This window comes from Vulpes vulpes, unplaced genomic scaffold, assembly GCF_048418805.1.
Source record: "Vulpes vulpes isolate BD-2025 unplaced genomic scaffold, VulVul3 u000000659, whole genome shotgun sequence".
Taxonomy (NCBI): domain Eukaryota; kingdom Metazoa; phylum Chordata; class Mammalia; order Carnivora; family Canidae; genus Vulpes; species Vulpes vulpes.
In genome coordinates this window covers 169610-184888 of record NW_027325797.1, presented here as the reverse complement: position 1 = coordinate 184888, position 15279 = coordinate 169610, and the positions used below count along the sequence as shown (strand labels likewise).

Genomic DNA, 15279 nt, shown 5'->3' with positions numbered 1-15279 from the left:
AGTCGGAGCCCCACTGTTGCCACGCGTTTGCCACGTTCTGACCTTGTTTCGATGCCCACTCAAATGAAGGCTCATCCCAGGGCCTATCCACCATCCCAGACTACAACCTCAGGCTTCACGGCTCAGAATCCCTGTCACCAGCCGTTCAAGCACTCCACTGATCTTCAGACCTACACCCAGAAGCTTATGGTTTCCCTCTTCTCTGTAGGAGATTTATGAGAGGTGACTGCATGCCTTTTGCTCCTGTTTACTTGATGAAAGCAAGTTCTCTATTCAAATGGTAGCCTGTTCCACGGATAAACCGTCCCAATGGTGGGGAGATGGCATTTGTTCTGATGTTGCACCAACATCAGCCACTCTAGAACCACTCCTACTCAGTAGTTCTAACCCCCTGATCCAAACTGCCTTAGAGAGAGGAAGAAGGAGAAATAGAGAGGAAAGGCGGGAGGCAGGGAGAGAGACAGGTGGGGAGGGAGGGACAAAAGGAGGGGAGGGAGATGGAAGGAAGATAGGAATTAACCTCAAACTTGGCAGGAGAGCTGACATATTTCAGCCTTTTTTTTTTTAATTTTTATTTATTTATGATAGTCACAGAGAGAGAGAGAGGCAGAGACATAGGCAGAGGGAGAAGCAGGCTCCATGCACCAGGAGCCCGATGTGGGATTCGATCCCGGGTCTCCAGGATCGCGCCCTGGGCCAAAGGCAGGCGCCAAACCTCTGCACCACCCAGGGATCCCTATTTCAGCCTTTTAGATTAGGCAAATGACTACCTAATTACAGCCCTGGGTCTCTAATCAAAATAAAGCAATGGACAAGGAAATTAAAAAGCAATGAAAAATCCAACATATGAACATAAAAGCTATATATGGTAGAGGCAGGGGAAACAGTATCTTTGGGCAAAACTTTCTTGATTCCTTTCCCAAATGTTACACTCTCCTGGCCACTGGCTTCCTCCATTCCCTCCCTTGGTGTAGCCGTAGCACAGCTCCAGGCCAGACTGAAAAGAGAGAGGATACAAGGGAATGAGACAGATGGAAGAAAAAGGTGGGTTGTAGGTAAAAGAGCTACTTCAGTTTGTATCCCAAAACATGACACTCTTGCCTCAAGCTTCTGGGGATGTATTCTACAGCACCAAAGTTTATGATTAGGCCATTTCTAGCAAATCCCATACAAGACATACATGGTCCCACTAGAACCCTATGTGCAGGTAATTGCGGACAATATATGGAGAAGAATACCTACAACACTCCCCAACGACCGGGCTCAATGATTCCTGAATCTCTCTGCTTGGATGGCTTCTTCCCACATAGTCACTCCTAAAGTGAAGTAAAAAGGTAAAAGTCCTAACAGCCCATCTTTAGAGAATTTCTAGAGCCCTTATTGCCCTTGGGGACCCACCATCCACACCTGCTTACAGGGTGGGGGCTGCAAAATCTTCTAATTAAGGTAGCGTAAAGTACGCCAGGCAGTCCCCTGGGGTCTTTTTCAAGAAGTGAAACCTCCTGGTAAGGCTGAAACTTTTTTGTATATCCTTTGGCTCTGGTAAGTGTGCATTAAACCAAAGTGATTGGGGCAAAGGCCAAGGTAGCAGAAGCCACTGATTTCCTGTCACCTGGTATCTATGAGAGGCCCCAGACCTGCCTATGTCACTCACCCCTGTGTTCACTAGCACTGGAAGTGAACTCAGCAGCGAGCAACTGAATCAGCCACTCGCCCTAAGGCCGCAGACACTCAGGTAAGAAGCCAGTTTGCTTTGTTGAAGGTAGTCAAAGGAAGCGATGGGTAAAGCATTGGATAGTTTTGGAGACTAGAGATTCTCGACTTTCACTCAAGGGTTTCCGTGGTCAGTTTTGCTGATATTGTCACAATTTGAGGAGGGGTATCAAGGCTTGCTGCCCACCTACTCCCTGAACCACTCCCTCTCTCAAGAGAGGGCCTGGCCAATGAACTAGGAGCCATTCTACAAAAGCAGCAGATTGCAGCGCGTAGACAAGAGCATGGTCACCAAGCTGCTGGGCTCAAACCGGAGCTCCACCACCTGCAAGCCTACAGGCAAGTTACCAAACCCCACATCCCTCAGCTTGCTTACTTATAAGATGCGAGCAATGGTATTACCCACTGCTTTGTAGAAGATTTAAGGACGTGTAATCCTAAAGCTCTTAGAACCACCTGGTTCTAAAGAGGAAAATAAGCAGCCATGGCTATCGTGAAAATATTTCGACTTCCCTTGCTTTGAATACTTTTGTCTCCAAAGATATCCTGCTAAATGTGAGTACCCCAAGATGTTGTTAAACATCACAGGCTAACATTTTCTGGAGGGGACTGGGGGGGGGGGGCATGAATCTGAACACAAAACCCTGTCTCAAATCTATCACGGAAGCTTACAGTGAGAGTGGGCACTGCAGACGAGGAAGATTTAAGGAAGGGCCGCAAAGATGTGTTTTACCCATGTCATACTTGTTTCCTAAAACCAGTTTATAATGTTTCCCACAAAATGGCTTGATCTCACTGATTATCAAGTGAGACGAAACAATCACCTTTTGGTCCAAAATCCCAAGCATCTATGTGTAAGTGTTCGCTGAGGAAGAAGCCTAGCTTAGCATTTTTTGAGCTCATAAAACATGTAAAAAACAGGTTCTGTATGTAAGCCTAGCAGGACATCGCTTAAGAAATGTATAGCTCACTAGAGGGGCTATTACATGAGAAAGAAAATGGTTGGGACAAGGAAAGAACGCAGAGAGCTGGGGCCTTTGAGAAGGTCAATGCCAGACAGTCTCAGGTGATATGAGCATCTAATGTGGAGTCTGGCCATGAAGGGGGCAGGAGGGGAGCACTTCAATGTGGACAGGGCTCCAAGAAGAACGAAGGAGATGTGTCTAGACCAGTGGCTCTGGCGGGGAGTGGTGGGGTGCAGCCTCAGAAGGGATGTCCAGCTGCACCACTGAGCCAGGAGGTGATGACGGCCCAGATGAAGAGTTCAAGCTCAGGACTTAATCTAGGCCCAATCTAGCGGCCCTGTGGAGGATGAATTAGACAAGAGAAAGACCGAAGGCAGAAGAGTAGGATTTTTTTGTGCCTAAATCAAGAGAGGAAATGAGAATCAAACTAATGGGGTGACACTGGGAGTAGAAAATGGTCCACATGCAAGATAAGATCCTTTACAGAGGAAGAGGCGGCATGACTTAGCCCCTGACTGAACCTGGAGGTGGACAGAAACATGGGCAGAAGCATGGCTCCCACTTTTTAAGCATGGGTGGCTGGGGAACAGAAACCAAGCAATCTGAGCAGTCATGCCTGAGGACAGACCACTGACGCTGCAGCACAGTCCTTGGGCAGAGGAGCCTCAGCTGAGTGGCTCTGGCAGCAAGTGGCAGCGAAGTGGAGGTGAGTGGGTGGGTGGGAAGAGGAGGAACAGTGGAATGACAGCTTGGAGGGAGGGGAGGCTGGAGTGGCTGCGGGCACTGCTACCCCGAAGGACGGGGCTTTGGGACTGGGGACGCCGCAGCACTGCTACGTCATAAAAAGGCCCAGTAAGAGCAGTTATTCTTTGAGTGTTTAGTACATTGCAAATTGCAAGTCATCTCGAGCGATATATGTGCTCAGACGGTGCTGTGAATGCGATGACAGAAGTGGCAAGCAGCAGAGCCAGGACTGGCACCTTCTGTGGCACGGCACCGCAAACAAGCACTGCAGGTACGAGAGCGACTTTCTCTGAAGGACTGACATCCTGGTGGAAGGAGATGGGCTGCGGAGTACAGGCAAGAGGGAAAGGAAGTGAGAACATCCTTCCTCAGAGAGAAGTGCAGGAGGCCAGAAAAGATAAAAATGCAGAACTATTTTGAGTGGCAAAGGAGGAAGTTGAAGTGACAAAAGCTAGGCAGCTTTGAACTTCTCATTAAATGATGTAATTACTGGACCTAAAAGTCATTATTTGAACCAAAAACCATAAAGGCTGTGAAGTTCTCTGTGGTGGATGCACACAGAAGCAGTGTTGCCTTTTGAAAACCAAAAAGGATTTGCAGAAGTCGCTGTGATAAAATGGGCAGTGTCTGATCAATCAAGCCCTGATGGTAATAGAGTTAGGCGAGAACAGAATCCTACTGTGATCATATTTTGACCAATACGCCCAGTGACCCCTGCTAATGAACTAACTAGGCTTTGAGCATAACTGTGGGGGGGGGGGGGCACTGTTTAAGTCATTGTGAACAATTCAAAACCAATGGTAAGGCAAAGCGACAGGAATCTATGATATCCTTAGGAGTTTGTGGCCTAATTTTACATATTTCCATACAACAAAAATTTCATTACATACTCTACAATGCCCTGGCATAATATATATAAACATATATGTGAGAAATTATTTCCACACAAAATGAAGTAGCATGCAGAAACAGGTATGTTTATGTTCATAAACGACTATTTTACAGTAATGTGTGTTGAAGGCTTCGTTGAAATAGAGTTGCCAGAGTGAGACGCCCATTTTAATAGAAAAATAAAATATTTCTCCCCAGTGGTCATTACTGCCACTAGCCATTGCAGATACGGCCCCAGTAGAAGGTGCTTATGTAGGAGGTTTATCTCACCAACAATACAGACATAACCTCAGTTGAAAAATGAGAAATTAAAACAACGCTGATCCATTCATCTCCTTCTGTCCAAAGAATTGATGACCCTTGCTCTTTACGTTGTCCTCACTAAAAAGAGCCCTCTGGAGAGCAGTGCAGGGACGTCAGTTCATTCTCTTCCTACTGATGGGAAAAGTCAACCCCTCTGGGCCTGCACTTCCACATCTCCACACAGAATGCCTATTTAGCAAGACAGGCGCTGGGTGGCTTGGCATTGATGCACAGCATCCCAGGCGTGCAGGGGGTGCTCAGGAAACAAACTACGTGGTCCGGCTGTGAGGCGGGAGAAAGAGCACCAGCCTCAGAGCCAGCCTCAGAGTCATGGTGACCGCCCTCTGGTTCGGCTGTCACCAAATGCAAGGTCTGTAATGAGCCACAGCCCATGCCTGGGCTGCAGCTTCTTCATTTATGAAATGAACAGAATGGTTTCTGAGGTTCTCTCACCAGCTCCAAAAATTCTTCCTGGTGACAAGACTGTCTGTAAAGTCCTTGATGGGCTATATTAATACATTCGTTTTCGTCAGTGATCTCTCTGGTTGGTCTGTAGTGCAAAGCACCAAAACCTCTAAGACCACATGACACCTGAAAATTGAGAAGTGGAGCAAAATCAAGTGCAAAGGACCCAGTCAAGGCCTCTTCTCTCCCTTCAGCCCAGGTCCCGAACAACTACTGTGTTTTCAATTGATTTCAAGTCATCCAAACAACATCCATCTGAAGAGGGGAGAGGTTCATAAGTGACAAGCGGAACCCCTGTTGTGCACAAGGGCCAAAGCAGCCACAGATACCTCACTGGGTAGGTTCAAGGCTTCACTTTCAATCTCTGGAAGTCATGTAACTGGGATCAAGTGACCTAAGTATTCTGCGCTCCTGTCACCTTTTCTACATAACAGAAGGAGCAATTCATCCCTTGTCCTCTCTGTGAGGCTTCAATGAACCCCAGATGTGAAATCTCTTTGTAACTATAAAGTGAGTGCAAACATGAGGCCTGGACGACTCCCTAGCACCTGTCCCACAACACACCTGCAGGTGCCCCGTTGGCTGTGACTTCAGTCGGATCAGCAAGCTGGATGGACAGTCCTGGTCTCCAAGGTCCCTTCGGTGATTTACAGCTGACCAAGACAAGACCAAAGGTGCGTCCCTGAAGAGAGATTTCCAGGGCCCAGAAAAAGCCCAGTACAATTTGTGTAAGCAATGGACATAAACAAATGCCAAAAGGAAGCACAAGATGAAGAGAGTTGAACAGTCTTAAAACATGAGATCTGGAAAGGGTCTTGGTAATAATCACTGTCTAACTTCAGAAATGAGTAAGTCACGAATTCTAAGAACAGACAGCACTTCCCGTGTACAACGTACTTTCATATGTGAGCTTATTTCCCTTAACGTGTCTGTGGCAGGGGTACTGGTCTTATTTTTTCCAACTGGAACAACAGAAACTAATGACCATAAAAGCAATAATACTAAGAACTAGAATAGCAACAAAAACAGGTAAAATTTATTCAGACATGAGTCCCTGGCATACATTTGTTTCCTCAGCAGTATTAAGAAACTACTCGATCCAGGCATAATTTAGATACTGAACAAGAGAGATAAGATCTCTTCTTTGATGGAATTCATATTCTAGTGGGGAGAGACTGCCAATAAACAAGCAAATAATCAAGGTAACTCCCCATAGTGGTAAATGGCATGAAACAAAAAACTGGGGTGCTATGAGAGAGGACCACTGTGGACTGAGGATTTGGGCAAAGCTTTTCTGAGATGCTGACATTTGAGCTATACACCTGAATGAAAATACACAAGTCATGCACAGACCAATCAGCCCATTTAAGCCTTACAAAACCCTATATTATAAGACAAGAATGATTATTCCCATTTTACTATTGAAAAACTTGAGGCTCACAGAATTTAAAGAACTTGCCTGTAGTTTCGCAACAAATAGAATAATCATGATTTCTGCTCAGGGAGGAGCCTGCTTCTCCCTCTCCCTCTGCTGTTCCCCCTGCTTTTTCTCTCTGGCTGGCTCGCTCTCTCTCTTTCTGTCAAATACATAAAATATTTTTTTAAAAGAATATTCATCATTTAAACCTAGGCAACCCATTTCAGGAGACCACAGTCTTACATATAACCTTAGCCTCCTTAAAGTGATTTACTTGAGGTTGCAAAGTTGGTGGTTGAGGAAGACTAGAATCAGCTCCTGTTGACTCTAAGGACAGTCCTCACCGTACTCCTTCACGATGCCTCTGGCCCATTACAATGTACAAAAGCAAATAAGCAAAACGACTAGGACACATCAATAACAAAATACATTTTCCAATATGAAAGCATAAGAAAAGTATCCAGGAATGAGATACAAACAGGACATGCAGACAGGCGAGCATGGTATTCTCTGCAATGATAAAGTTTGCCCCAAGCATTGTTGTCACGAATCCTGACAGGGATCCCTGGACTCAGAGGTCCTTGCCTGGGATGCCCCCTTCAGTTCTTGTCTTGGAACACAGCAGTAGGCTTTGCCTCTAACCCAGAACCACTAGGAAGAGGCCATGTCTACCCTCAATGACATTCATGGAGAGAATATGGAGAAAAGTATTCAGATGCATGAGATAAGATAACAGACTGCTGAAAATCCTTCTCTCTCTCTCTCTCTACCCCCCCCCCAATTTTTATTATTTATTTTATATTTAGGAGTTCAGAGGGTGAGATGACGACACCCAGAAACTCAATGAGTGGAACTTTCCCAGTAGATCCTATGAAAAGCCCTACCGCCATGTATCCTGTTCAAAAAATAATTCCGAAAAGGATGCCTTCAGTGGTGGGCCCTACACAAAACTTCTTCATGAGGGAATCTAAGACACTGGGGGTAAGTCTACTGCACTCCATTCTGTATCCTAGAGACTCTCTGGCCTACAGAAGCAGATGCTGTCAGCCAGGTACAGAATGCAATTCAATTAGAAGGTATTTGATCCAACCCCAGATCAAGGATGTGCAAAGAAGTGACCATAGTGATCTTCTGTCTCCTTTTAATTTTGTGTTTTCATATTTAGGGGTCTCCCATCCCAGTTTGCTAACAGCATTCCCAGATATATCTGCATTGGAAATGTCCCAGGTGGTGGGGAAAATGGATCTGAACGAGACAAAGGTCTTGGCACATTTGTCACTTCCTTTAGGCATTTTACACAGCCCCAAGTCAAGAGCCAGGGCTTCCAGCCTTACCTTTGCTTTCTGGCTTGATGATAACTTCAGTTCATCAGTGCTCCCATTCTCTCTTCAGGCTGTCCAGATTATGAATGGGCTCTTCCACATTGCCCTAGGCAGCCTCCTGATGATTCACACGGATGTCTATGCGCCCATCTGTATAACTATGTGGTACCCTCTCTGGGGAGGCATTATGGTAAGTAAAAGCTAACAACCATTTGAAGAGTGATACAGACAAGAAGGTTTCAAAGCTCCGCAGTAATATGCCAGATTATTTCTGTGTTGAGGAAGGCATATACCTGGGAAAAAGGTTACAAATTTAAAGTAATTTAGAGGAGAGAGAGGTTGACTAAATTGAGGATGAATTCCATTGAGAGTCAGTGGTTCTGCTTTATGTGAATTTAGAGAGTGATGGCCTCGCTGGGTCTACATAGGGAAGGAAGATTGTTCAAAGCAAGGCCTCTCCAAAGTCAATATGGAGGCACTGAACATTTGGACTGTACAGCGTGGTGTTTCAGAAAGCAGGAAGGCACGGGAGCATCCCATTTCCTCCTATAATTCTGCTTAGCTATTGTCACAGGAGGTAAAATCAATCCCATCCTAAATGAATCTCTACCAGCTCATCAGCAGAGCAGCAATCCTCATCGCTGCTTCATGTACATGTTTTCCAAGCTTGTAACCTTGTCTGGGTGTGGTATGGGGCAGCCGTGTTTATACAATCATTACACTTCCATAGTTGCTACTACAAAGATGCCTCCAGGATTGAAAATTTCAGAGCAAAAGAAGATGAATTAGAACATTTTATGGCCATTTTATGGCCTATATGGTAGACAAGGAAGATGAGGAATAATCACTATCACTTCCCATAGCAGGCAACATATTAATGGAGCTCCAAATAGTTTGTTCCACGTTGATTCATTCTTCACTGGCATCAAAGTCATTTAAATGACTGTGAATTCCAAAGAGAAATTCCACAAATTTAAAAAAGAAAAACTGAAAATAAAAGTTTCAAATTCACAGTTGTTAGTATTCATTGACCTGAAAACATGAATTCTGCCTCTGGTGTTAACTATATTCCTAGTCACAGCTCCCCAGTTAGTTGAATAAAAGGCATAGAAGCATAGACTGAATATAGTTGAGCATGAATAAAAGAGAAATATGACTTCTTTAAAAGGAATGGATACTATAAAAATGACTGGACAGTTTAGTGAAAGTGGCTGGAAATGTTGATAGCTTTTTTTACAACCAGTTCTGAATGTTCTGAATGTTAAAAGTGATCTCCCTCTCTGCCTCTTCTCCTATGTCTCCCATGCTTTCTCCACCACTACTTCTCTTTTCACAGTTCATCATTTCTGGATCACTCCTGGCAGCAGCGGACAAAAACCCCAGGAAGAGTTTGGCAAGTAATCATATATCCTTCTTTCCCACACATCAGAGAAATATCTACTTTCTCAATTGAAAACAAACCCCTTAAAGACCTTTGAGATCATAGTAGCACTGGGTTATCTCTTAATCCCCAAAAGCAAAAGATTCTCTACAAAGCTGTTGTGATGTTATTCATGATAAACTTAGAAATGAGACCCATCGGAATTATGTCCATGGAAAAAGAATTCAAGGCAGATCCATGAAGAGCAACATGCTTATGGTCTTATGAATGTTAAATGTTGTATGAAACTAATAGGCCTCTTAGAGAGCTTTGTTATTTCTCTTAGACCACCATTTGAGAAAACTCTAATCAATAATGTGATTAACCCAAGCCTTGTTAACTTTGAGCAAGTCAGTTTACCCCTATGTACCTTTATAAAATAATGGCACTATATTGTTATGACGACGAAATGGGATAATATACATGAAAGTGCTCCAGAGGCTTTAAGGAGCTTCAGAGGGTCTTATTTGATAATGCCCACAACACATTTACACCCCAGTCATGAGCTTATCAGCAAGTTCCTCCCCCAAGTTTTTTATACTTACTAATAAGCAATTACTAATTTGTGTCACTTCCAAAGTCAGTGAGGGACTAAGCGGATGTAAATGGCTCCTCTCTAGAGGTGGTCTGACAAACTCAGTTCTGGGGAGTAAAAAACAAGTTGTTTTATTCTCCAGATATATCCAGTCCTACTGAGCTGCCATCTGTAGGTCTTATAGCCAGGGATGAACTATCTATGTCTTAAAATAATCAATTATCCTATACCATTAGGTACTTGTCACATATATTTTTGTTTCGACCTTTTATCATCCCTGCAAGTAGAACACTCACTCTGACATCCTTTACCTATGCTTACAGAGACATCAGTCCTAATGGTATTTTGAAAGATGGTAGACTGAGGCTGATTACAGCCTATGTCAATAGGGAGCAGGTGATGGTGATCTTGGCACCGTTTCCACTTAATCGTAGACTCAGAAGTTCGATCTCCTCCTTCCTCCCTACGGTCACAGTACCCTCTCGCTTCATTGCAATGGAAGAACTTCCTTCCTTGTCTTCCCTCTACCTTTCTCCGCAGACAGATATAATCTGAATACTCTTTATCTTCATTTACTCAACCAATATTCACTGAATGCCTACCAGGGTGGTGGCAGTGGCCACCAAGGAAGTTCAAGGGTACAAAACAGAAGAATTTAGGATGACTCCTAGAATTTTCTCTTGATAAACTGATTGGATGTGATGGGGAAAAGTAAGATGGGGAAGATAGAGGAAGGAATGGGAATTAGAGATAAAGCTTGTCACTTTATAGTAACAAGGACACTAAAACCACTGAGAGAAGTGTGGTTTAGTATGAGATTGGTGCAGTGCCTTTGCAAGTTAGAGCAATGGGATCTGGAATTCTTTCTTAGCTAAATTTCTCCAAATGAAATCAAACCCTGTTAACAAGTCTTTGTCTCCATTTCAGGTCAAAGGAAAAATGATAATGAACTCATTGAGCCTCTTTGCTGCTATTTCTGGAATAATTTTTTTGATCATGGACATATTTAATATTACCATTTCCCATTTTTTTAAAATGGAGAATTTGAATCTTATTAAAGCTCCCGTGCCATATGTTGACATACACAACTGTGACCTAGCTAACCCCTCTGAGAAAAACTCTTTATCTATACAATATTGTGACAGCATACGATCTGTTTTCTTGGTAAGTTTGAAATTAGGTTTCTTCTCAGGGAATAAGTTTGACATTTTTATTATGAGTGTCAACTCTGGGTTAAGATTGGCTACACCTGCTACTTACTGCCTATATGGCTTTGGGCAAGAATTTTAACCATATTCTGCCTCAGTTTCTTCAGCTGTAAAATGGGGAAGCTAATAGTACTTATCTCATAGGGCTGTTTTGAGATAAGTTAATGTATGTAAAACACTTAGAACTGGTACACAGAAAGTGCTATGTGTTTGCTTTTACATTAATTATTATTACTTGTTAATATTTATTAATATGAATATGATGAACATTGAAGAAGCACTTAAGTTATTATGAACATCTTTGGCCTCAGTGAGTTCTTAATATAGAGTCTGAAGGGGAAAAGTATAGACAGGTTTCCTTGGTTGTGATATCAAACCACCACAACTTAATTCGGGATCCAGCGATTAATTTGTCCTATGTAGAATTGATTCTTCAACTAATTACTGCTGCCTTATTTTCTGTTAGCAGCATGCATTAGCCATTTGTGGTGTGCCAGTTGTTGTGCTAAGGGTTAGGGTTATAGAGATACTAGTAGTTCTTACTGTTGGTCATTACTCACCTAAAGAACTTATCTTATAAATAACTGACCTTTTAATCATTTAATTTTGGCCAAAAATCATTGACTGAGCACCAACCATATTCTTTAAGCCATTTTTACATTTCTGCCCTCACTTTTTCTGTTGTTCTCCAGGGCGTTTTTGCTGTGATGGTGATCTTTACCTTTTTCCAGAAACTTGTGACAGCTGGCGTTGTTGAGAATGAATGGAAAAAACTGTGCTCTAAACCTAAATCTGTAAGTAGTAGCCACCCCATCCACTAACCCTCTCTGAGAAATCATGTCAACAAAAAAATCATTTATGGAGAATGTAATCTGATGTAATTTTGAGCCTAGGAGCTTCATAAAAAAAATGGTCTTGGCAGATCTCTGGAAAGCAGAAAATGCCAATAATGAGGCAAAAGCATCTTGAAATTTAAAATAAGTCTAAAGGTTAAACAGAAGATACAGCCTTATACTATGTGCACTTACTAACCACTTCATTCCATGAACCCATTTTGATTTCATGATTCCACACTTAATGTGTAAAAACAGGATGGCTGAAGGTTGACGGCTGATAAAAGCACTAGTTCTTCCATTTCATTTCTCAGTATTCCCTCCCTGTACCCACCTGCAACTTTTCATCAAATCCCACTTCCAAAATAATAGGTTCAGAGAGGCTCCACAATTGGGAGATATGAATATCCCAGTGACAGATCAATTATCAACTGCTTTGAACTAGAGAATGCTAGATTAAAATTTAGAAATCATCACGGTTCCATCATTTTTCAAATGAGAAAAACAGGATTAGAGAGAAAACAACCTTCCCAAGGTTATATCCAATAAAGGCAAATCAAAACTAGAATCTAAATTCCTCTATTACTGCGGTGTTCTTTCCCAAATACTGTGTGATCATTCCAGGGAAAGTGACAAATATCTGCTGACCTTGAAGATGAGCTTTGATAAGTGATCTGATCCCTTGGGAAACCAATCCTGATATTTGGAGGCATATAGGAAATAACATAAACAGCATAAAAACCAGGAGGTATTTGATAAATATTCATGGAGCTTGTTGACAAATGTGTTGATAGTAAGGGTCAAGAGACATGTTTGATTTTGTGTTCTAGGATGTAGTTGTCCTGTTAGCTGCTGAAGAAAAAAAAGAACAGCCGATTGAAACAACAGAAGAAATGGTTGAGCTGACTGAAATATCTTCCCAACCAAAGAAAGAAGAAAACATTGAAATTATTCCGGTCCAAGAAGAAGAAGAGGAACTGGAAATAAACTTTGCAGAACCTCCCCAGGAGCAGGAATCTTCACCAATAGAAAACGACAGCATTCCTTAAGTAACGTTTTTCTTCCTGTTTCCTTTTCTTAGGCATTAGTGTTCACAGCTTTCAAGAGACATATCCACCCCTGTTTCCTGAGGCCCTCTGCAGGTGGGCCTCCTCCATGTGTCTCTCTGGCCTTTGCATGGAGTGACCACAGCTCGCTTGCGCTAGCTCGCTCTCTTTCTCTCATGCAGAGGATGCAGCCATTGCAGGAGGCTAAGTCGGGCAGCTTATTTACATTACAGCAAGGCAGACTGTAATTTCTCACTAACCTTTTCCCTGGATAAGGCTTCGTAGTAGTGGTCGGAGTGGCAGTTCCGTCTCTATCCCTGGTGAAAAAGATAAATATGGGCTCCAAGCCACCCTGAAACTATCTTTAATTCTTTCCACATCTACATATTTTGTGGAATCTGTTTTGCACCATTGTCTCAAGGAAAGTAAATAATAATAATACAAAAATAATAATAATGAGGTACAATAAGGAACTATCCCATCTATCTTTCTATGGGGCTCACATCATGATACATTCTTAGAGCATCCACGTCCCATCAGGGAAGCTCTAAGTGGCCAATACTTAACTCTTTCTTTGTAAAACAGCACAGCTTATAGATGGACATTTCTGTATCTGTCTTAACTTTTCCTAATTCCTGCGCTAGGCTCTTGGTTGCACCGCCTACCTACTTGTAGCCTTTAGGCAAGAGAAGAAAGAATCAGAATTGAGTACCCAAATCTTAAATCATAATCAGCAGTTGTATTTGTAATTTCCATGATCCAGAAAAAAAATCCATCCACATTTTACAAATGATCCAAAGAGGTTAAGTAACTTGTAAATAAGTAAAGTTAATTTGTCAATGGTCACAGCTAGTAATTTTGAGAGCCTTCTTTCACACCCAGGTCTTGTTATTCAAATCTTATAATGTTTGAAATAACCTAATCGCCTGCGTGAACTACTTGAGCAAAGTCAATAGGTTTTAATAGGCACCTACTCTCTGATCAGCACAAAATAGGTGTTGATAGAGATATAAAAGAACCAGGAATCAAGTTTTATTCCTTGGGGATAAAAAGACTTAGACATTCACAACATTGGGGAAACTACTCACATCATTAACATATACTTAGCTATTAGATTACCTAATGCAGACACTAGGTGCTATGGACATTCTCAAAAAAAAGATCATGCTTGAAAATTAATATAATTAGTTACAAAGCCAAATCTCAGACAATAGCTACCTTACTTCCCAATTCCTGTTCATATTCAGACATACTAGCACCCCACATAGAAAGAATGTTGCTATAATCTATCAATTTCATTTGAGCACTTTCTATATGTTAAGTGCTGCCTGATTCTGGCAGGTATATAAACAAAGTAAATGTACTCCTTGTGCTATTTCTACTGTCTTAGAGACCACCAATAAAAGATATTTCCTATGATCAGGAACAAAAAAAGAGATGAGACATTTCTCTACTTTGTAAGTCCTCAAAATTAGCTTTAAATGAATAAAACTATATTTGTGTTCTTGTCCGAAACCGATGATTCCAACACGGTGTTTGTCCAAGCTTCTCTGTTCGTGTGATGTCAGACCAGGAGGGAAGCTCCCATAAACCCAATCTGAGTTTGAACTATGTGATGTCAGGACATCAACTACCTATGCCAGTGTATTCTTACACACACAGATTCCCATGGAAAATTTAATAATTGAATAACAAATTTCTCCCATTTGGCACTCCAAAATGTGGCTAAAATGTTAGACAGACACTCCTGCCTTGAACTAGAAGAAAGGAACAAGAGCAGTGGGAGACCTGAAGGGAAAAATTAATGAGAAAACCTTCAAAGAAGATAAAATCTCACTTTTGTCTTATTTTCTCCTCTTCTGAAATATATATGAGGATCCCTTTCCAAAACCATTGTGTCTTTAAAATTTTTACTTCATATATATTTTTTATTGAAGTATAAGTAGCATACTGCGTTATGTTAGTTATTTTATTCGTTTTTATGATCTCAGTTAGTTTTTACTGACCTCATGTAACTCCTTATGAAACAGCACTAATGTCTATTGTTAAAGAAGAATGAAAATCATTGCTGTGATCTCTCCCCAACTATCCCTTTGTCAATTTGTTCCTAATAGGGTGACTGACCATCCCAGTCTATCTGGGGTTGAGGGACTTCCTGAGATGCAAAACTTTCACTGCTAAAACCGAAACAGAGGCAAACCAGGATAGCTGATCACCCCAGGTCACAGTAATACATAGTTGTACCGAGTTGCAATCACTACATAATATAATCTGTTCTTATACTTAACATTATATCATAAATATTTTCCCTATGACATATAATTTTCATGAGTTATTTTTTAGTTGCAACTTAGTACTTCATTGAATCAATTAAGGAATAATTCAATATTCCTCTATAATTGGGTACTAATCCCCCC

General features: G+C 41.9%; 1 protein-coding gene across 2 annotated transcripts; it reads left to right on the top strand.

Moving 5' to 3' along the window:
- The first annotated feature begins 1555 nt into the window (after positions 1-1555).
- MS4A1 (membrane spanning 4-domains A1) lies at positions 1556-14377 on the top strand. 2 transcript variants are annotated; one of them, XM_072745696.1, is made up of 7 exons: positions 1556-1735; positions 7305-7479; positions 7891-8010; positions 9157-9213; positions 10703-10939; positions 11676-11777; positions 12647-14377. In XM_072745696.1, the coding sequence occupies exons 1-7, from the start codon at positions 1644-1646 to the stop codon at positions 12863-12865; spliced, it is 1002 nt and encodes a 333-aa protein (XP_072601797.1). In that variant the 5' UTR covers positions 1556-1643; the 3' UTR covers positions 12866-14377. The 2 variants fall into 2 exon arrangements, with proteins under 2 accessions (XP_072601797.1, XP_072601798.1); XM_072745697.1 differs by having other exon boundaries at positions 1648-2052.
- The last annotated feature ends 902 nt before the right edge of the window (positions 14378-15279 follow it).

Excerpts from the sequence above, each read along its gene's own strand:
- MS4A1 (XM_072745696.1), top strand. The coding sequence starts at position 1,644 with ATGTCACTCACCCCTGTGTTCACTAGCACTGGAAGTGAACTCAGCAGC. Across the intron at positions 7,480-7,890 it reads GGGAATCTAAGACACTGGGG|GCTGTCCAGATTATGAATGG; the intron begins GTAAGTCTACTG and ends TTCTCTCTTCAG. Across the intron at positions 10,940-11,675 it reads GCATACGATCTGTTTTCTTG|GGCGTTTTTGCTGTGATGGT; the intron begins GTAAGTTTGAAA and ends GTTGTTCTCCAG.